The sequence below is a fragment of the Numenius arquata genome, chromosome 8 (genome assembly GCF_964106895.1).
Source record: "Numenius arquata chromosome 8, bNumArq3.hap1.1, whole genome shotgun sequence".
NCBI lineage: Eukaryota > Metazoa > Chordata > Aves > Charadriiformes > Scolopacidae > Numenius > Numenius arquata.
In genome coordinates, this window is record NC_133583.1 from 57905782 (window position 1) to 57927859 (window position 22078).

Consider the following 22078-nt stretch of genomic DNA (forward strand, 5'->3'; position numbering starts at 1 on the left):
AAGCCTAACTCTTGTGTCTGTGTGTGCACTTTACATATATACACTTACATACGTGTGTGTATGCATATGTAAGGTTTGTAAGGAGAGAGATATGTTTTATTAGACCAGTACAGTTGGAAAAAGTCCATAAGCCCTTTGTTGGTCTAATATAAACTATTACCTCTCCCTTGAAACCTCTTCTCTCACATCACCCTGATCATGCTCACAAGATCATTTACATACAAATTTAAAAAAAAAACCCGAACACCAAAACCAAACAAAAAAAACCCCACCAATCTCCCTTGGTGAAATTAAAAATTACATCTTCAGCATTCCACTGCAATAGTTAAGCCACTTAAAACAGTAGAAATATGAAACTTGTGTAGTTTCATACTTCATCTTGAATGCTACAAAACTTCTCTGTGTTCTCCTTAGACCTAACAGACACAAGCATCAAGTTGCACATCAACCAGGAGCCCTGGATAACAAAACAAGCTTTGACACTGGAGCCAGAGAGAGGCAGCAGTGTCGGAGTCTCGGTGTTGCAGTATAAACTATAAGGTCCACAGGGAAATCTTAAATGGTGTATTTTTCTGTTTACCTTCAGGTGACAATGTCCAAATGCTTCAACACATCACTGAACGGCAGTTACAAAAACCCCTGTCACTAAGAATAAAAATGGATGGATGAATAATGGTCAGGATGGACCTTCTGCTTCTTGCCAGGAGTATTGAGCAGAGATTTAAAACCAGCTTGTAAGCAATAAGCAGCCAATCTAGACCTATATAATCGGAGCTAGAATCATCAACATTACAGACACATCAACTTACCTCTGAATAGAGATAAGTTAGGTAGTTGCTGGCGTCTCTCCAAGGACCCCGGTTCGTCGACTCAAGTCAGTAAAGGAATTACTTATTTCACAATCTTTTTTTCTAACTATATTCACTGACAGCACTGAATAGTTTATTTTTTCCTTTTAAAAAGCTTGCATTCTGCCTTAATTGAAGAAATATGATAAAGTCTGTCCCTCTCCATATATAAAAAAGGATCTTTCAAAATACAATTCACTGTAAAATATTTTCAGTGTCCCCCTTCATGTAAAACACTACCATGCATAAAACAGATTTTTGTTTTAATACAAGCGAGCTGCAAAATCTAATAGCAAGTACATCTTAACAGATAAAGGAAGTGGGTTTCCGTTTGGTTTTGGTTTCATTCACTTCTGCCTCTTTCTATGTCTTCCTGCAAAATCGACATTTCAGTGTTTTCATCAACTGCAAAGCAAGGATAACTCAAAACAGTTGCAAATGAAGATGAGCATGCTGGCTATACTGAGCTTTACCTATATTGTGCATACTGGTCTTCACAGTATAAAACATGTGGCTTCAGGGGGATTGGAGGAACGTGGGAATGCTCAGCATTAGATGCCAGTTTCCTGAAGAGAAGTCACCTTTTAGGATAAGGTACAGCTGAGAAAGCTGTGGAGTCAAGGAATCTTGTTGTATGTCTACTACATAATATATTTCCACATCAGCAACCACTTCTATCCAAATGGATATATCCAAATCAAATGTCATTGCACTAAATCCAGCCTCTGATAAGGCACGCTGATCATTTTAAAAAGACAACAGCCATCCTTGCAAGCTACAAACTGTGGTTCTTATATAGTGGGGTTTTTTCAGAAGAAAGACTTCCTTGAAAATTATTTAACTCCTTTTTTTTTTTTTCTTTAAATTGAACTTTGCGCAACCCTTCCAGGGTGCTTTGAAGAGAAATGTTGAATCAATCCATATTCTAAAACGCCTTAGAAAGAAGAAAAATCCCAGCAGTAATTCCACCTAATTAAGTGGGGGTGTATCTAGCCCATAGGCTATTACCGCATCTCAGCTTAATATTTTTAAACATTCTATATGTGGAACAGGTGGTAGGCTCCCCTCATTATTTCTCAAATGAAGCTGAACAGATCTAACCCAAATTACAGCAAGATAAACCAGACAAATTAAGTGATGAAAATGGTACTTTTTCCTCTGCTTTAGGGACACTTCTGGTTTATCTGTCCTCTGATCAAGGTGAGCCTGATAAAGCTGAAAATTACACTGTGTGACTGGATTGTATGAGATTATCTTTCCCCTGAGAAGTGATTTATTTTAGTAACTCTTGATGAATAAGAAACTTTCTGCTCCAGCACAGTGCTCTTCTTGTGTGGGCATGGTTCCTTATTGTTTTGAGTGAGAGATCACATAAAAGAAACATCGAATATGAGTAGCTACATCTTCTTTATGGTTCAAAGACAAATTCGTGTTATAAGACAGACCTTCAGGGACCACAAGTTCCATAAAACGTGAAAATTATCATCATTAGTTTGTAGGTTTGACTGCAAAAGTTACTGGCATATCTTCCACTTTTTGAGTGTGAGGAAAATCCAGTTTTGGTTTTGAGAGATCTGGCTTTGTAGAATTTGGGGTTTCTTGATCTTTAGATGATTCCAGAAGATGTTGCATGTTAAGTTTGAAAATGAGGCGAGGATCTGGTCCAGAAAGAGATGGGCAATTGCAGCTCTCTCTTATTTTAAGAGCCTGTGAATACATAGGAAAACAAATCAAGCTCATTTAAATAAGAAAAACACAAGAGGTTTCAGACAGCGATTTGGCTTTCCAGTAAGGTCTGCATTTGCACATAAAGCTTAGTGAGTGTAACACTGAGTCTGAGTTGTTACCAAACAACTTGTCAACAGAAACCAAGAATTCCTGAGAAGAAATGTAGCAATATGGTAAAACAATGGGAAAAAAAAGAACAATGAAGAATGAAAATCTCAAAGAATGGATACTCTAAAAGGTACAGCATAAATAGATAGGAAGTTCTCCAGCTATGTTATGTGATATTGTCCACATCGGTACTTTTTACCTTTTAATTCACATTCACGTGTAAACTAAAATGACTGCATCAAGAAAAAAAGTGCCATGAATAATTTACTTCATCAGATACATTCTGTTATTGAAGTAACTATATAGAGATGTCTGATTCAACAATGGAGGGAAAAATCTCCAATAGCATAATGGACATTTAACTGGTCAGCACAGAGATCCAGATGGTTGATCCATACAGTTAAGGTCCAGTTACACAGGCGATCTCATCTCCAAGAAGCATTTGAATATTTCCAAGTATTGTCAGAAAATAATGCCTCTAGAATGTAAACATTTATCTAAATCAACAGATTAGTGCTAAGAGACCAAACTTTAAGTTACTCCTGTTCATTGCATGAGTGCCGTTGTTTCCACTCTATGGATTAGAAAGTAGAGGCACGAAGGAGCCAAAAAATTTCCCAGAGAATAAAAATCCATTAACGCGAGCGCACTCCCCCCAGATCATCCTGTCTCGTGGGCAATCTGAGAAAGGCATGACAATGGATGAATCTAACGTCTCAAGGCACCATGGAGAAATTGATATAAACCTGGATAGACTCAGCTGTTTTAAAGGATGCTTAGGTTGACATTTATTTTCACAAAGCCGAACATACCTTAATTAGTCCATACAAACTGGCAGCTCATTTTAGAGCTAACAATGGATATCACACAACTAAGTCCAATGCAGTACTTTGCAAGTGGTTGCACACAGACCTACTAGTATCCATGGATTCTCCTACAAAACCCAATTAAACTAATCAAGAAAAGTAAGATCCTATGGATCATATAGCAATATATTATATGTACAATTTTAGAGGGTTCTACATCTCCGCTGAGAACTATTTTTTCAAGATTTGCATAATTAAACACCAAGAAAACACCAAGTCACAAACTAGCCTGGTATTTAGCATTAATCAACGGACACTGTGGTACGGTCTCTTTTATGTGATATTATCTGCATCTTGGCCTCAATTAACAGCATAAAACTATGGGCAGATTAATGTCCATCTTTATTTTTAATCCTTTAATGGGACAATAAGTTCAAATGCATATTTTATTCCACTTCACTTCCTAACCGTGGATTCTTGAAAAGTAATGGCCAGACCCATCCTGAGCTGTAGCCAGGTGCCTCCTGACCAGTACCAGGGCCTGTTAGCGGAAAGCATGAGTTGATTCATTAGTTCTAGATGGATTAAAGAGGACAAAGAAAGTAACACATTTTTCATAGCAGTCCTAGCACTACACTTAAAAAAAACAGCAGAAATTTTAAATTTTCTTTATATATACCAGATTTGGCTGAAATATCAAATCAAATATTCCAGTATCCCCATGCATAAGTATTTGCCCATCATTTTGAAACAATTTGGTACTCTTCCACAGGAGACACTGGATACATCTTACTACAGCAGATTTTAAAATAGAAGCACAGAGCTTCTTAACTCATTTCTCTGTAATAAGGAGGTACCAAAACATATTTCTCCCTAACTTTATTACAGTCAACTAACAAAGAGTTTGCTGTAAATGGCTAGAAACAAATAGAATTCAAATTTAACAACTGGTTTTGGAAAAAGACGCACTCCAGGAACGCAGCAAGAATTCCTCCAGCTGTCTCTTGCTGAAATGTAACATTCAAATTCCTGGATACACAAGTCTGGATTAGACATGCAAATATTCCTCTTGTCTAACTTTTAAAATATATGAATAAAGCCTTCAGGATTTGTTTTTCTACAGCATGAATGTCCATGTAGTCACCAAATGTAACTGTACCGCTGAACACTCTTCTGCTTCAGTGACCAATTCATTTCTAAACTGACATTTATGACAAACCAAGAGTTTTCTCTTGTTCTCTTCCAGAACATAAGCTGCTGCAAGACTGCATTAATGTCAAGCAGCATTATTCAAGGCAAATGGAAATATGAAGATTTAGGCTGTATCCTGGAAAGGGCAACATAATCCTCTTTTAAACTAATTTAGCAATTTTGTATCTCTGGTTTTTGTGGCTATATAGCGCCTGGCCTATTTCCATGGTTTCACTTATCCAAAATACTAAAGTCACAACAGCAAAGGTAGAAAACAACGTTTCAGAGTTAACGTTTTAACCCTGTTGATGTCTTTGCATCCTCACTAGATGTAAAGCTGTGCAAGGGGGTAGAAAGCATCTACTGAACACCATCAACTCACATGCCATTAAAAAGAGTACAGTTATGAGAGTGGAAAGCTCTGTTGACACGTCATCTCGCTGTTAAAGACAGCTATATTCGCTACGGACTCTAGTGGAAGTAGCCTCTGTATGTATGTTTGCGGCTGCCATGCGACATTCAACCCTGGTTAGAAAATGCTCTTTCCCTGACTCAGTTAACTGCTGCTATTTCGTTTATGCCAGTAGCTCTGTAACATCATTAGAATGCCATTAATAGGCTGAGGAGCTTACAATATGAGTTTTCCTGAAAGACAGAACAGCCCAACATGGTCAGCCGTACTGTACTTCCGAAACCACTAGCCACTTCAAATCTGGTAATTTAATATTGCTCCATTAAATTGGTTTTTGACAGTTTGGGTAAGAGAACAAGTAAAAGGATTCTTAATGAAGCACATGCATGTTGGTATTATAATAAGAATGTTTCATTGACTGTTTATACTGAAGAGTGTTCTCAATAGAGAAGATGGAGAGAACTGAGACAAGGTTAACTAGGTAGAGTGAGTACCTAGATTCACCTGGGAACTGAGAATACTTTAATGCTGGTCTTTTCAGGTTAACCTTAAGAGAGGAGTACTGCTGTTCAGAATAAAGACCACCTGCATCCTTACTGGTTCAGGAGGTCTCAAATAAAACATCAAAACTATTGCTTGTAAGTAACAAAGGTGAAGCTGTTTTTCTTATCAATACAATTGCAATCACCTCCTACAACATGCTGGGAGGGGGGAAGGCACAGGAATTAGGGTGGTCCGCCTCGTCCTATTGCTTTCATACAAAGCCTACCAGCAGAGACAACTATAGAGAAAAAAAAAAAAGTAATTTTTAGCTCTCACTCTTAATCCTTCACCACTGTCACAGACACCAGGCTAACTGCTGCATCTCGACCCCTTACAGCCTTTTGGAGTGCATCCTACTCCTCAAGGCTGACAGCTCTCCCCGTATAAAAGTCACATCATGCTCTTGTCCACAAACCAGGCCAAGGGTTACAGTCTGTTGTGTATTAACTGCGATTACCTCGGCAGGGCTGACTTATGCTCTGACCCTGCAGTTCTGACAAAAACTAAGAAATAGCACAAGCATATAGGGAAAAAAAAAGGAAAAAAAATATTAAAAAATAAGAAACACTGAGTTGCAAAATGAATTACAATCCGCAGGAATAAGGAAGACAATGAGTTCTACAAAGGTAGTACTAGTAAGAAGATGGTTAAAGGAACAGATAGATATGCTACTTGACAGAGAAGAAAAGCAAGCTATATATAATGCTAATATTTCAAATCTTTCACTGCTTCTGTTGGCATATAAATGGAAATAGTGACAAAATATTTAACAACTTTATGGGAACAACAGGTCAGTATTTTTTATCCTTATTTTCCTTTAAGTTTTCACATTGATAAGGCTTAATTAATATATTCTAGTACTAGAATTACTTGAAGTAATCTTCACATCTTAAGCAAAGGGCAAATATACCAACCCATTTTTGAAAAGGAAGCAAAATAAATGTCTCTTCAATATCCCAAAAGGCAGCAGACTGAGGAATAAGCAATAACTACCCAAACAGTAATAAGAATTATGAACAGCCAATGTGGGTTTGACAAGAATGGGTCTTGCCAAAGTAAACAAATTAACTTTTTTTGTTGTTTGACAAGTTAATTGACCTAGATAACAAAAGAGAAGCAGTAGAGGTGACATATCCCAACTTAGTATTACTCTTGAAATGATCTCGACACAGCATTTCCACAAGAAAGAGTGGGAAAGGGGAGTTACAGTGAATCAAAAATGGAATCTGAGCCAACAACACGATGCCAAAAAAGCAAATGTCACGTCAAGATGAATTTTCATGTTGCAGGCAAAGCTCAGTAGATAACCCTCTGCTCTATTCAGTAGAGCTGAGGCTTCAGCTGATGTACAGTGTTTTATGTGGACAGCATAGTAGGAGAAAGGTAGACAAACTGTAGCAGGTCAGAGAACATTAAAATAAAAGGTACAGAGATGAACTAGAAGATCCTAAAGCTTCTCTCTGGCACTACACTTGCACAATTTTTCTCTCCAGAACAATGGTAAGCATCCTTCTCAGGAGCACAAAATTATTTTAAGATTTCTTTTTCTGAAAATAAAATGCATAGGCCTTTACCAAGCATCTCACCACCTTCCACGTAGGAATTCTAGGATATTTCAGTTTCATATTTAACAGTATATTCTGTTTTTCTAGTTTACAATCCAAATCCCTCCCAGTCTGAGGGGGGAAGCCTTTAAAAACATGGTAAAACTTTTAAAATTTCCTTTCCAGGACAGTACCACTTGGTAACTGCTTATACCTCTCTTATTTACTAATTCCTCAGCTTGGCGATAGCTTTCAACTTGTTCAGAAAACCAGATGCAAGATTTTTAAAAGACAGAGAGCAAATCAAATGAGGTTTAATTATGTGAAATGAGAGTCCCTGTGATATTCCTGCTTTAATTTACATTTCCTGAGACTGTTAAGTCACCTCATTGAGACATGCCATTTCATTACCTGAAGAAAATCTCTCACTTTATACGATCGCATCTTACTATGAACTTGCTTAGAAGCCTGTACAGAAACACCTGTGTGGCCTGAGAAGTCCAAAACCTTGTCCCTATTACCCCCAGCTACAGTAGCTGGTCTAATAATAGATATTATATTGTCCTGAAATCATTTCAGCTTCAAAATCATCAGTATATTAAACAGAACAATATTTGTAACAGAATCATTAATACAAACCCAACTGTTTCATTCATATCTTCAGAGGAAGGGCAATTTCAACTGAAGTAATATTCAAAGTCAAGTACAAAGGTAAAACCCAGCAGAGGTTTGTTTGGGTTTTTTTAGGATTTAAACCCTTGTTTCTTGCTCATGCTGGATCTGATACTAAGTCCAAGAAGTACAATTTCTTCACGGAGAGAGACTAGAGAGAGAAAAAGTCTCCTTTTGAAATTTGGCTTCTCCCCCAGCCTCTGAATATCTAATGACCATCAATATATTGTAAAAATACTGTTTTAAAAGGTGTTAAGTATGTGAACAATGAAACAAAAAGGCACTGATATCGAACAATAACCAAGTCCTGGGATTCCCTTTAAATATCTGAGGATCCAGCTTCAAGGCAGGTCTCAGATGAAGGGGAGTCAATGCTTCAGACAAAAAGCCTCCAACACCTCTACATACCTTCTTTCATTTTATTCCACTTTTGGGATATTAACCTCGGATATCTAGTGAATTTCTATTAAAAACACGAAGCCTTCAGCCCCTGCTTTCTCGTCCTACTCCAAAGAATGTTTAAGGTTAAAGGTAAATGAAAACACCTCCTCCTCCATTGTCTTTTGGAAGAAAATTTCCAAGCCTCCACTGCTTTTGGAAGTGAAAGTGGCTATAAAAAGATGAAGGTTGCTCCACCTGCTAAACTACAAGAGACAAGACAGAAATAACACACCTGCCAGTTCTACACAGTTGCTCAGTTATTTAACTTATTTGCTCGGTCCTGGGGTAGATGGAACATAAGTAGTAACTTATGTCATTACCACTTTATAAGCCAGTCAACAACTGTATGAAAATAAAAGATTGTGAACCCTTTGTGTTCAATCTAATTAAACTGAGACTTCAGAACAAGTACTATTTTCCATTCAGCTGCTCTAATGTGTTAGAAAATCCATCAAAATAGTCTCACAACCTGTTTTTGCGAAGTACAGAATTTCTGTATATTAATTTAAAATATTCAGCCCAGCCAGTCCTCCTACCCCTAATGTTAATTTTGATTTATGCCATTATTTAGAATATTTACTGCATTCATTCTCTTCAAAGGATTCATGAATTATTTTTTTTTCTCCTTTGAAATCAGCAAACACCTCAACATTTTAGTGTTCCCTCTGCCAATAAATCTTCAACTGTCTTTACAGTTTGGAACTGAGAAAGACTGAAAGTGACTGAGAGTTTAAGAAATAAAAAAAAAAAAAGAGGAAGAAGAAATTACCAGTCGGTTATAAGAAAGGGAATTTCCCAATGCAGTTTAGATTGCTGAAAAACAGTGCTGTTGTGAAGTGCTTTAACATTATCTTTTAAAAAGAAAAAACTAGGCAAAAACCAATCCATGCTATTGTTCCGTAGTTAAACACCTCCCTATTTAAAGAAATAGTAAACAAACTAAGACTACTAAACTTGGAACAGTTCTCTGTTCTCAAGCTACCAGCGAGTAGTGCATCAAATTAAGAGAATCCCCGAGTTGTTATCCACTTGGCATTCCTCTGAGAGGAATTCTGAAAGAAAGAACAGAGAAAAGACTGCAGATTGATGAGCAATTTTGTGAATTAGCTCAAATTCCTCGTAGTTTGGTAAAATTTGCTCCCTAATGTGACGGAACAGAGATGTGAAGGAAAAAGCAGGCTGCAAAATCTACAGAGACCTATCGTAACTAGGGCTATTAAGAAATCTGCTACTGGAGATCTGACATTCTTTCGAGGCACAGTTATTTGAGGTGTATTCAATCCCACATCAATGAGAGAGACAGGACAGGATGGAGCATTCTCTGTTTGACAGCCTAAGGCCAGCTACCAAAGCAAGAAAAGTCAGGACAGTTTAGGGCCCAACACTGGCTTACAAAATGGCAAAAAACCCAGAAAAGAATGAATAAGAGCTGTCATGCTGTCACATCTATACCAGGAAGCCCATTCAAGAGCAAAAGTACTACTCTTTGATCAGAAATTGGACAGAAAAGAAAAAAAACCCTAGAAAATTACGTTTTCCTTGTGCTTTCTTAATTTTTCCTCATTTCATAAAATCTTTCAGGTTGAGAGTTTGTAACAGAAAATTTGTGTAAGGATAAAGATAAGCACGATGCTAAAAGAGCAGATTGTGAATCAATACCAAAGTAGCTCGTGAATCAATACCAAACCAATTCTGGCAACCGGCCTAAGAGACAAAGACACACTTCCTTCAACTCTGCTCACCTCTGGAATAAGCCGGTCTAAGTGCTCAGCTCTGTTTTCGTGAGAAGGGTGCGTGGAGAGCCACTCGGGTAACTTGGGCTGCCCTTGAATGGTTTCTGCTAATTCCATTTGTTGCCAAAATACACTGCTTGCTCGTACATCCACACAAGCCTGAAAACAGAAAAGAAATGTAGACACCCCTATATTTTTAAAGTAATACAATACACATTCTAATGGATACTGAATTACAAAAGATATCTTATGTTTTAAATCTCTAAAACCTGTTTAGACGTCCCCCTCAGGGGGACCAAACAGGAAAAAGCTCCTCTAAAATATCTAAAGGAAGTAAAAAAGTCATCCAGACAGACACGGGATTAATTCCTTTTAGTATATATGCAGTTCCACCGATCTTAAAAAACTTACACCTGAATTGGACAATTCAGGAAAAAAACCAAACAGTTTCACAATTTCTGGCATGTACTTCTTCTTTAGAAAAAGACAAACAAAAAACAACCCCAAACCTCTGCTGCTGCTTTGAAGCTATATTTGCTAGACACAGCACTGCAGAACAACAAATTTAATAATCTCTACAGATTTAGGCAGATTTACAGAAAGAAGCTTAGAGTCAAAGATACGAAGTGAAAATAGTTCATACTTAAATATCTCTAAAAATGAACTTTTCTATAAGTGATTACACTGCCTTTTTCAAGGGTGATCTGTGTAATCCACAACAAATTACAATAATAATTCTGCAGAATTCCTTTCTCTCTCCATAGAGGTATATATTTAACCATAGAAAGCCGTGGAACACTAACTTTAAGAGAGGCATTTGTGTATCACCAAGAGACTCCTTTATATTTGTATTTAAGTGAAAAGGGGGAAAAAAAGAAAATTTTTTACATAAATTTTCACTTGTTTAAGTGACCACCCACACAGCAATTATATTTTTTTCATGGATTGTATTATTCCCTTAGATAACTTTAAACTACAAACGTAGTTGCAATCCCAGAATTGAAGTTAATTTTAAAACCTCCTCCTTGAAGAAATATTAGTAATTATTAAGAAAAGGAAACTTTCCTTATAAAATATTAACACTAGATGGCAGTGCTCTCATAATTATCTAACCCTTATCTAGCTCTATTGCACTGAGCTAGAATTAAAAGTTCTTTTTGGTTTTGTATTTTAGAACTAAAATCCACTGGGACCAAACAAGAAGTGACCGAAAAACCAAATAACAAAAAAAATGCTGAGTAGTTTCTGACCAAATTTTTATCTTATTTTAGCAAAGCCACATTTATTTAGACCAAATCTTTAAATACTAGAACAATATTGATTTATTTTGTAATTATCAGTAAACACAGAAAATATAATCACACTATCAAAATGTTCTTAAATTTTACTGTATTGTTATGAGGATACTATAGATCAGATTATTTTAGGTGCATAACAACAGAGTAAAGCATTCCTCAGAACTTCTCACAATAGTTGGAAACTAGAAAACCAAAAATCTAAAGGTCAATTTATAGCTTTACATACAATTAACTATTACCTACTTAGGGATGCTCACTATTTGGTATTCTCCTCTTTATAAATATGTGCCTTTTTTTTTTTCCTAATAGTAATAAACTACATAGAAAGTATACTATGCAGCTATTAATACACAACTTTATAAACTTCAATTTTATTACATACAGTTTAGCCAGAATGACTTTGTCTTTCCCTACAAACTGTTTTATTTCTCACTACTTCATTAACCCCTGTATCTTCAAAAATTTGGGAACCCTCCCACACACAATTTACCTCTGTAATAAGTGTGAAACTCCCTCTGATTATAATAGAAATCAAAACATGTCTGGTAAATTGCTAATAAAACAAGCCAGTTGTAGTTTACCTTTGCTGCAAACTGAAGTCCTACTTTATCAGCTTCAGCCTCCAATGTTCTGCTGTACGGTCTATCAAACATAAACTGCAAAGAAAAACATCAAAGCTTTATTTCTTGGTTTTGAATAGGTTCAAAGCTAAAGCATTGTAGCTATTTTTCTAACCTTCTCATAAGAAAAGGTGTTTATCTATCATGTTCACATTGCACGCGATCAGTATTCATTTTTCTTAATGCAATCTTTAATTCCTATATGTAACTCATTGATCCTGTATTCAGTGGAAATCAATTCAAGTTACACATATTTTCATGGCCCCTCTCATCAGCCAGTCTCACTGCATTTTGCAGCAACTAAAGAGTTAATGCCAATTTTAAACTAGGATTTTTTCACCTCACTCTTTCATTGGCATTAAGATTTTTGTTGTAGCAACAGTATGTAAAAAAAATCCAGTGGTTCCCTTGAATTTTTATGACAACTTTCTTTAAACCTGCTATGATCTATTTTGTATGGTAAACAGCCCGCGGTATGGAATGTAGCTATAAACATTTTCATGCAGAAATTACTCCTTTGTCATGATTATTCCCCAACACAAGATGCAAATGGCCCTTGAGAAATCAAACTAGAAAATGTAAACCTGACCAACTCTTCTCCCTTTTTTCTAGGGTGTGACATTGTGTTAATGCACACTAAGAGAGAGTGGTAGTTTTCTCAAAGGGTTATTTAGCCATATGAAGCAGGATCTTCTAGCACATAGAGTTCATGTAGATTTGGGCAGCCTTGCCCTTGTATAACAGGTTACAGTAAATGCAAATCAGGACTTGTTAAAACACCCTGCTCCCGCAGAGATAAGGAACACATCGCAACATTCTGGTCCAGGCATCGATTAGAAAATATCAACTGAAGAACGGGGATGTGGTTAGTGAAAAGGAAGAGGCTTTATCAGCTCTTTAACTAGTTAAAGAAATATGCCCTCCTTATATGTTCCAGAAAAAAACCCACGAACAAACAACAAACCCAAGCCAAAAAGCAGATAGAAATGAAGAGCACCAAAAGAAGTGGTCCAATCATTTCAGTACCTAAAGATATCTGTAACTTGTAGCTTCTTTCTAAAGTATTCCTGATAGTTTTTCTTTACAAGGCCAAAAATAAAAGCCAGCCAAAGCTCTGCAGGTCTTTTCAAGTCAAATACACTGGTTTACAAGTAAGCGTAGACGAGGTCACTCTCCGAGTTCTCAATTTCCTTACAGACCTTAAACACTGCAATTACAAGTCTATTTTCACAATCCTCTGAAGATAAAGTCATTATTTGAAGTGGAATATATATATTTCTATTGCCTTGAAAAGTGCTCTGGGTCTACTGGAGTGCATATATTTACCGAAAGGCAAAGATATCCCTGGCTAGTCTGTCATATATTCCTGAAGCACCATTTCCCAGTTAGCCAGATAAACTATTTGTTCAATTATTAAACATTTCTCAGGGAGATGAAACTGGTAACAGGACTACCCAAAGCACTAACTAGAGCAGAGGCTTACACAAGCAGGCAATTTCCTATTTCTTCAGTTACAACTACTTGTTGTTTTCTTCTCTGGGATGTTTACAATAATTTTTAAGAAGAAGGGGTATCATCCATCTCTAAAAAAGATTTGCAGAAATTTAGGAAATCAGAAATTGAATGCATGTGTCTTAATAGAACATCTGGAAAGAATCTAGTTCAGAATTCCATGTGTTTCTTCTTCAGATCTAAAATTAAAACTGTAAAATAATCTGAATCTCTTGAGAAAACCCGGGTTCTCTTTCACAGTGTGCTCCTAACCAATAAAGTCTCAGCAGTGGTCACATCAAAGGGTCTTGAGGCATCTAACATACAATACTATTCATCTGCTACTGAAAAATGAATTTAAACAAAAAAAAATCTCTTGTGACTGCTGGAATGAAAAATTAAATCTTCAAACTCTGATCTAAAAATCTTTCTCAGAAATTGGACATAATAAAGAAGATGGATTTGATTTTTTAAATCAATTATGAGGGCTTTCTGTGTATGTTAAAGAAAAGGAAGTTTCAGGTAAGTTGACTACACAAAATCACCATTTTCCACATGAAATACAAATCTAATGGTGCTAGGTGAACAAGAAAGGGAATATGAAGTACTGTAACTATACATAGCAGTGTGCAGGACATAAGTAAAACTGAGAGTCATGCTTTGCGCCACTCCAAGAATAGTTCCTATGCTTTAGTTCCCATATAAAATAACTGCTGCTGTAAAACCAAAGCCAACACGTGTCAGTTCAGAAATACATGACTAGAGAACAACCATGAATGAATCCCAGAAGAGAACTTAACAATTTCTTAAGGCAAGCAAACCCACTAGCTTCGGAGAAAAAAAGCAGAACTGGAGCTACAGCATGCCAAAAGGCCTATGAAGAGTCACTGGAAATTACCTATAGTCAATAAGGAAAAATAAACAATAGTCGGTAGGTAAAAAAGTTAAGCCTCTGAGGACATTAAAAGAAAAACAAATACTGAAACAAAAGCAAGTATCACAACGTGGCTTAAATAACCGTTTCATAGAGTGGGATGCTAAAACTTCAGAAAGTAAAATACAGTCATGGAAGAGGAAAAGAAACATCCTGAGAAAACATGCAGAAAGGTTCATTTTCACAGAAGCACAACAGGAAAACATTGAATGGAGGAAACAAACAGATATTGCAGTCCTGAGTGAGTAACAGAAACAAAAATTTCTATTCAGCATCTTTGGTATACGGGATGAAAGCTTTGCCAATATTAATCACTTATCCATTCTGCATTACCTATGGATATGTTTAATGTTACTGAAGATGAGTTTGATCAGAGTTTTGAAGCAGGACATTACTATACAATATCTCATATGTGATAGATCTTATCTATAGCAGACCAGGACTATCATCTTAAACCCAGATTGCATTTGCAACGTAAAGCACAACTCCAATCCACGATGCCAAAATATCAGTTGCCGTTAGCCTGGAAGAGGAGAAAAGATGCTGACAGGGAGTTAAGTCTTTGCTGTCTAAATTATGAGCAGTCTCAGGATTGATTCACACTTTGCTTTTTCCAAATTCAGCTCTTCAAAATGCTGGCTAGCATTCATCAATGTATTGGTTTCTTAGCTACTCGTACAAATATCCAAGCTCTTTAGAGAAAATTTATGTTCAGAATCCACACGTCTACTAATTAGCATAAGAACTACCAAAACAGATTGGTTATGTTTAATTTTATGGTTTTGAGGAACCAGGGGAAATCTCAGGAAAAGCATCAAGAGAAGTCAAAGAAACCAAAGAGCTCTCACTTAAATCTTTCACTTCAGATTCAAGTTTTATGATGTAAGCAAAATTTCTTTTAAAAACACCCGCTTTTTAAAAAAGAAATGGATCAGTAACTGTCTGGAGGCAGAGAGTAAATTAGACTGTTGAAGAAAAATGGCACCACAAAGCCTCTGAATTTTACTTTATTGGAATATATGCTGTCTGAAAAGATTATTTCAGCAAGCTTTATTGTAGCATGGTTTATACTTTTAAAGAGTGTTTAGATTCTCAGTTTTCTTATCTTACCACTAACAATGTATTTAAAGAAATCCATACATTTTATTTCATTTAGAAACAATTTAACAACTACTCAAAATAAAAACATGGCATTTCAACATATACAGCTTTAAAAGATGAGCTACATTTCAGAAAGACAATCATCTAACTTCATTGGCAATCAGGTACTCAGAGCCTGTTCAGCGACACAGAGTCACTAAGGGGATTCTAAAGTTCTTCAAGATAAGAAAAGAAAATATGTATCAACTAAAGCAGATTTTTATAAAAATCTATTTCATTCAAAAAATACTCAAATACTAATTTTTGCTTTTAATATTTCTCCTCTTGCCCTTTTCCCCAAACATACTATTTAGTGGTACTATCTCCCCAAGATTAAAAATGTTTTTCCATGGAACTTGGGGAAGAATAACACGAAATGTCAGTCTTACCTCCTGCAACTTGCTCTGAATCCACTGGCCAACGACTGCCAAACTATCACGGGGACAGATGGCCCAAATCATTGTGAGAAAGATGAGCGAGAGAAAATCCAAGAAGTGAACCAGGCTGGCTTTCTCTGCCTGCAAACAGAAATTGTCCCATTTTCACTCCTTACTGTCTGATGTTTCTTGAGAACATAATAGAATTTAGAAACACTGTAAAAATCACTATTTTTTTTTTTTCTACGCAGCCACAGGGACAGGGCAAGCACAAGCTCACCTGCTTACACAAAAATTTCAGTTGGATAAAAGGTACTTTCAGTCTAGAATCCACCACAACTGCATAAATACAGCTGGAATAAGTACACCTTGGCAATCTCTCAATTTGAGAGATGCAAAGCCTGAGGTAAGATGACGGCAGCATGCACACAGAGTTCTTTAGTAAAAAGGCCATGAAACACCTCAGCTGGAACAACAACAAAATCTATAAAAAGACCTAGAAGACTGTTCTTTACATTAATTTGAGAAGGGATAGACGTCATTTAGACAGGAACACTAATGGGATAAGGGGACACTAAGCATAATATATTTATTCTTTATTTTCTGTTGCATTCCTTTAGTTTCAGAAACTAAAAGAACCTGAAGAAAGAAATCTAAATTCTTCTGTTTTCCAGAGCTCTATTTGACATGCAACAAATTGATTATAAGCCAGATTATGCAATACTTTTCCCTATGCCAGTTGGGTGACACAAGTTCCATACAAACAAGGTAAGTCCTTTTTATTATAAAAAATGTTTTTTTAAGAGTTTAACAAGTTAGTTGGCCCAACTGAGCCCAAGAAACTATAATGTGAACTGGTGCTTATCCAAAGTCATACAAGGTGCAGTAAAGGAATTCTCCTATATTTCCACTGCCTTTAAAATGTATTTACCCATTTCCAGATTAGCTTTGCAATTTTAGCAGGATCTTTATTTTTACAAGGTTATCTGAAATAATGTGGCCAGCAGGACTAGGGCAGTGACTGTCCCCCTGTACTGGGTACTGGTGAGGCCCCACCTCAAATACTGTGTCCAGTTTTGGGCCCCTCACTGCAAGAAAGACATTGAGGTGCTGGAGTATGTCCAGAGAAGAGCAACGGAGCTGGTGAGGGATCTGGAGAACAAGTCTTGTGAAGAACAGCTGAGGGAGCTGGGATTGTTCAGCCTGGAGAAAAGGAGGCTGAGGGGAGACCTTCTCGCTCTCCACAACTCCCTGAAAGGAGGGTGAACTGAGGTGGGGGTCAGTCTCTTCTCCCAAGGAACAGGCGATATGACAAGAGGAAACAGCCTCAAGTTGCACCAGGGGTTTAGGATAGATATTAAGAAAAATTTCTTCACTGATGGGGTTGTCAAGCATTGGAACAGGGAAGTGGTTGAGAGACCGTCCCTAGAGGTATTTAAAACACATGCAGATGTTGTGCTGAGGGACTTGGCAGTGCTGGGTTAACAGTTGGACTCAATGATCATAAGTCTTTTCCAACCTAAATGCTTCTACGATTCTATGATTATGTATTCTCAAACGGATGGACAGATAATGAATACAATTTTTAAAAATGACATACACAGAAAGAAATCAATTTGTGAGCAAAGAAGCATTTTCTAGCGAATCAAGCCAATCTAGAGCAGTATGAGGCACACTTCCATACCATCTTCTTTTGTCACAGTTGTACCTACAAAGCACAACAAAATTATTCCATCCATTCTGTTCAAAAGGCAAAGAACTACCAATTTCAATATACCCATAACAGGATATGGAAAAATTAAGTTTATGAAAGCAATCATCTGTAAATGCAGAATCAAGTTGCGGCCATTCTGCAGTTTAGCATTCTACAACTGTATGCTAGTATAAGAAGAAGATCATGTATTTTAGAATCATTTATTAAAGTATATCCACTTCTGTAGATACTAACAAGTTTAGGAGTAACAAACTGAGTTGCTGAGTACCTCCTAGTTCCTTATGTTTGTGCTACAGGAGGAGAGGCATCTCCAGACCAAGTTCTAATGACTGTTAATAGTGGGCCATAATCCATCTGTACAGTTATGAAAACTGGCAGCACTGGCAGACTTTGTGCTAACACTGACTGCTAAAGGACTTGGTTGGTGATAGGAAAAAATTAATTAGAATTCATTTAAGAATTTTAGACAGCCTTCTTTAAATACTTACTGCATGTTCCAGCACAGCGTGAGCTATTTCATGTCCCAAAATGAAAGACAGCTGATGAATATCAGAAACCGCATTGAGCAACCCAGTGAAAACAAACACTTGGCCATTCTGTAAATAAAAAGAGTGAAAATTAAGTAGAAGACATAAATAAAATGCTGTTTCAATATTACTAATATTTTTTGTACTGGGTTCAACTTACTGGAAGCACAAAAGCATTTACACCTGGTTCGTCTACCACATGGATAACCCACTCGAGTGCTGAGACCTGTGGGATGTCCTTATTGCTTTCAGATAAATGACCAACAACTCTCTCCACAACCTGATAGCGTGCATCTGTCTCAGGCAACATTTTATTTTTGAATTCCTCCATCCACTGAAAAAAAAATATGAAATCACTGATGGCCATGCAGAAGAAACACATGGTAAATGACTAATTGGTAAACTAATTTAGCAGCTACACGCACCCTAGTTAAATCTCAGTTTTAATACATTTTTCTTTCATATAGCCAAAGCAAATACATTAGATTCAGGCTTTCAGACACACAAGTTAAGGATTGTTAAATTTAAAAGGAAGTAAACTGACCACAGATCAAAAATAAGATAATATAAACTTGGTCTTACATTCTCCTGTATCTGGTGTTTCCCTAATACACAGTTGAGCTTTGGCATCACAATTTAACAAACCTTTCTATACCTTCCTGAATTTCCATTTGAATTCACAGTTTTTATCTATCTGTATATTTCTGTTGTAATTCATAATGTGGGTAAATTTATACAAAAGATGTAATTTGAATATATCCTTGTACTTCTTTTGCTATGTTCTTATCTCACATTCTCCATCTGATGGAATAGTGACATATGTATATGGCTGGATTATCAAGCTTTACTGACTTCAGAACAGAAAATCACAGAACTCAAAGGTACAGAAATTAGTAAAATAGACAGTTTAAAAGAAAGCAATTAAAGAAAAATGAGCTGATCCAATGGAAAAAAAAAGTAGAATTGAATGCAGGTGGAGTACTGCCTTAGAAAGTGACAGCTTAGAAGAAAGGACCTTAAACAAGTGCCAAAGAATGCTCAAATCAGCCCAGAAAATTAGATCTGAGCATGTACCTATTATCTATGCTTTTATTGCTTCTACCAGGTTTTTATATTTCTTGTTATATTACAATAACACAGTTAAAAACATTTGCTACATACATATAACGTGTTCTTTAACCATCATGTATCCCTGAATGGTTTGCTTATGGAAAAGGAACTATTACAGAGGATGGGGACAAGAGGAGGGGGTAGCTGATGGGGGTGCTCTGCACAGTTCTGAGCATGAAATTCAGAACGAATTAGGGCGAACAAACCTGGTTGTGTCCATCTCATCGCTAAAAAAATCATTAACAATTTTAGACTATTTAGATTAAAAAATCTTACCATATCATATTCCATCTGTGACAGTTGCCTAAAATGCTCTTTTCCGAACACCAACAGTCGAGCGCGCCCAGTGATGGGTGTCTCCTCCAAGTGTGTAAAATAAAACATGACAAATAAAACTCCTAAGCTACTAACACCCAGGAGTATCTTCCATTTATTTTTCCTTGCACTTTCTTTAAAAAGTTCCCGCTTATTAGGAGGAAGTGCTTTCCACCAATTTCTTATGCTCCTGTAAGATACAAACGTTGTCAACTTAGGACATAGTTAAAAAGGAATTTGTTAGTGTCTGTCCTTGCTGTATTCTATATTACAGTCTCACCTCATGTAAGAGCTTATGGAAGGTTACACTCTAATTGGCTTCTACTCCATTTCTTCCCTCCCAAATGAGAAGGAATGCCCCATAGTGTCTGGTTCATCTCCCTCTACCACACGTAAACAAGAATGAGAAGAGCAAAAGATACACCTAACACCTCTGATAATGGAAACAACTTCTTGTTGAGCAAACTGTCAGTCTACGCCCTAGTCCTACAAAATTTTGCACAGGTATTAAAATGAAAAAACTACAAATACACCTGCCACTCTCCAGAAAAACCAACAAACTCATGCACATATCTTTGCATAACGGGGTCTTACATTGAGAGAGGAAGTAAGATAGTATTTTACCTGCCAAGAATGATAGCAAATAATTTCTGAGCTGGCTTAACAATAATCCAGAAAAGAGGAACTGGTGCAGCCTGAAATGATGGTGATGTGCGAAAAGACCTGATGATCCGAGTGTTCCAAGCAGAAAAACAATGTAGGAGTTGCCCTACAGAATTGATGTGGAAGGATGTGGTCTTCTCCCCCAACAGCTGAGAAGGTTGGAAGCAAAACCGTCCCGAACTGTGGTTTGCATTCTTGTATACTTCTGTATTTGAGACATTCAAAAGACACCTCTGTCCTTTACCGATGAAGTTTCTGTAGGAGTCAGACCTTCCAGTCAAAAAACAGTTTCTAGTATTTCTACTCAAATCCAGCCTTTGGCATCTATCTCGTGTACAACTGACTTGAGTTCGGCAATATCCTGAGTAAGACCTACAGAGGTTACTGCATTTCCTCTGCCTAGTCAAAGAAGCCAAATGAAAGAAAATACAGTTCCTGCCAGGCAACTTTAGACCACAGATGATATTCATAACTTCTTTGGGTGGTTACCCTGAAACAAAGACAAAAAAAAAAAAAAAAAAAAAAAAAAAAAAGCAAGCAGAGGTATTAAGAAAACCACCCAAACATGAAACTTTGAAATGTTTCTTCATTTCAGCTGAACAGATATGATGTATTTGTTTGCCAACAGTTGGAATTGCACAAGAATTGTCACAGTTACAACTGCAGCCTGTTGTAGTTTTAAGGTATCAATCTGCTTTTGACTGTGAAAAAGTCCATGTCTTATATCACTGAAAATAAAAATGTGATTTTTTTTTTTTCTTTCACTTTTTTTACCACCAGATCAGAATGACTGCAGGTGTCCCTTGTGGAAGACACGTGTGCACCATCACCTTTCCGTGCTGGGCTCTTTGCCACAGGTGCCAGTCACACACACTGAGGAAAACCTGAATCTATTGAGCATTTTGCTAATACTTTGCTCTTGAACGCAGGATGCCGATCTGCTACAGCCGGCCTAGAAACAAAACGACTCCACACAGCGAAACCAAGCGTCTCCCAGCCGGTAGCCCCTGACTCAAGGAGTATGGAAACACCTTCCCACCGGGCCGGGCAGGCCTCAGCACCGGTCACCCCGCCCGAGGGGCCCCACGGCGGCGTTTTCACCCGCTGGCTCTAACAGAGACCTCGGCTCCCCTCCTCAGGGCCAAGAACCGCCGGCTCCCCCCGCCTTTCCCTCATCCTCCCCTTCTGGCAGAGGCCTTGGGGGCTGACCTCCGCTGCCGGCCCTCAGCGCCCGGCATCCCGCACGCAAGCAGCCCCCCCGGCCTCGGTGCCGGCGACTATCGTGATACGGGCAGACGTGAGGAGACGGCCGGAGGGGAGAGGGGGAGACGTGTCACTCTGAGGGGCCCGCCTGGAGCGGGGCGGGGGGGGGAAGCGGGAAGAGCTCTGGCCGCCCTCACAGCTGGACGTCCTTGGGATCTCCTCCTCCGCCGGGCTCCCCTACTCACCACGCCGGGAGGCGGCGGCGGCGGAGAAGGAGGAGGAGTCAGACCAGGCCGACGCGGACCCGCCGCCGGTACCGGGCCGAGAGAGGACGGGACGGTGCCGGCGCCGCCCCAGCGGCAGCCCCACCGCCGCGCGCGCCCCGTTCCTCAGGCGGCGGCTCCCGCCCTGCGGTGGCCCCGCCCGCCGCCTCGAGCCCCGGCGCGCGGGATGGGGGAGGTGGCTGGGGCGGCCGCGGCCGCCATTTTGTGTCAGTCAGGGCGGCGGCGGCCCGACTGTGGGGGGAGGCGAGCGGGGCCGTCCCTTCGTTCGGGAGGCGTAGAGCTACGTTTCTGCCGTCCCTTCTCCTGTGTCGGTTTTCCCCACGGTGCTGCTGTGAGATCTCAGTGTTGCGCTGCCTCACCTCACAGCAGGGCTTGG

General features: G+C 38.3%; 1 protein-coding gene across 1 annotated transcript; it reads right to left on the reverse strand.

The window, feature by feature from the left end:
• Positions 1 to 1710: 1710 nt before the first annotated feature.
• OMA1 (OMA1 zinc metallopeptidase) lies at positions 1711 to 20699 on the reverse strand. Its single transcript, XM_074152380.1, has 8 exons — positions 20177 to 20699; positions 19514 to 19742; positions 18288 to 18461; positions 18089 to 18196; positions 15899 to 16027; positions 11906 to 11980; positions 10036 to 10185; positions 1711 to 2555 (listed from the first exon to the last, which is right to left on the reverse strand). The coding sequence occupies exons 1-8, from the start codon at positions 20683 to 20685 to the stop codon at positions 2337 to 2339; spliced, it is 1593 nt and encodes a 530-aa protein (XP_074008481.1). The 5' UTR covers positions 20686 to 20699; the 3' UTR covers positions 1711 to 2336.
• Between the last annotated feature and the right edge of the window lie 1379 nt (positions 20700 to 22078).

Excerpts from the sequence above, each read along its gene's own strand:
- OMA1 (XM_074152380.1), bottom strand. The coding sequence starts at position 20,685 with ATGAATATCATCTGTGGTCTAAAGTTGCCTGGCAGGAACTGTATTTTC. Across the intron at positions 18,197-18,287 it reads TAAATGCTTTTGTGCTTCCA|AATGGCCAAGTGTTTGTTTT; the intron begins GTAAGTTGAACC and ends TTTTATTTACAG. Across the intron at positions 16,028-18,088 it reads ACGCTGTGCTGGAACATGCA|GCAGAGAAAGCCAGCCTGGT; the intron begins GTAAGTATTTAA and ends TTCTGTTTGCAG.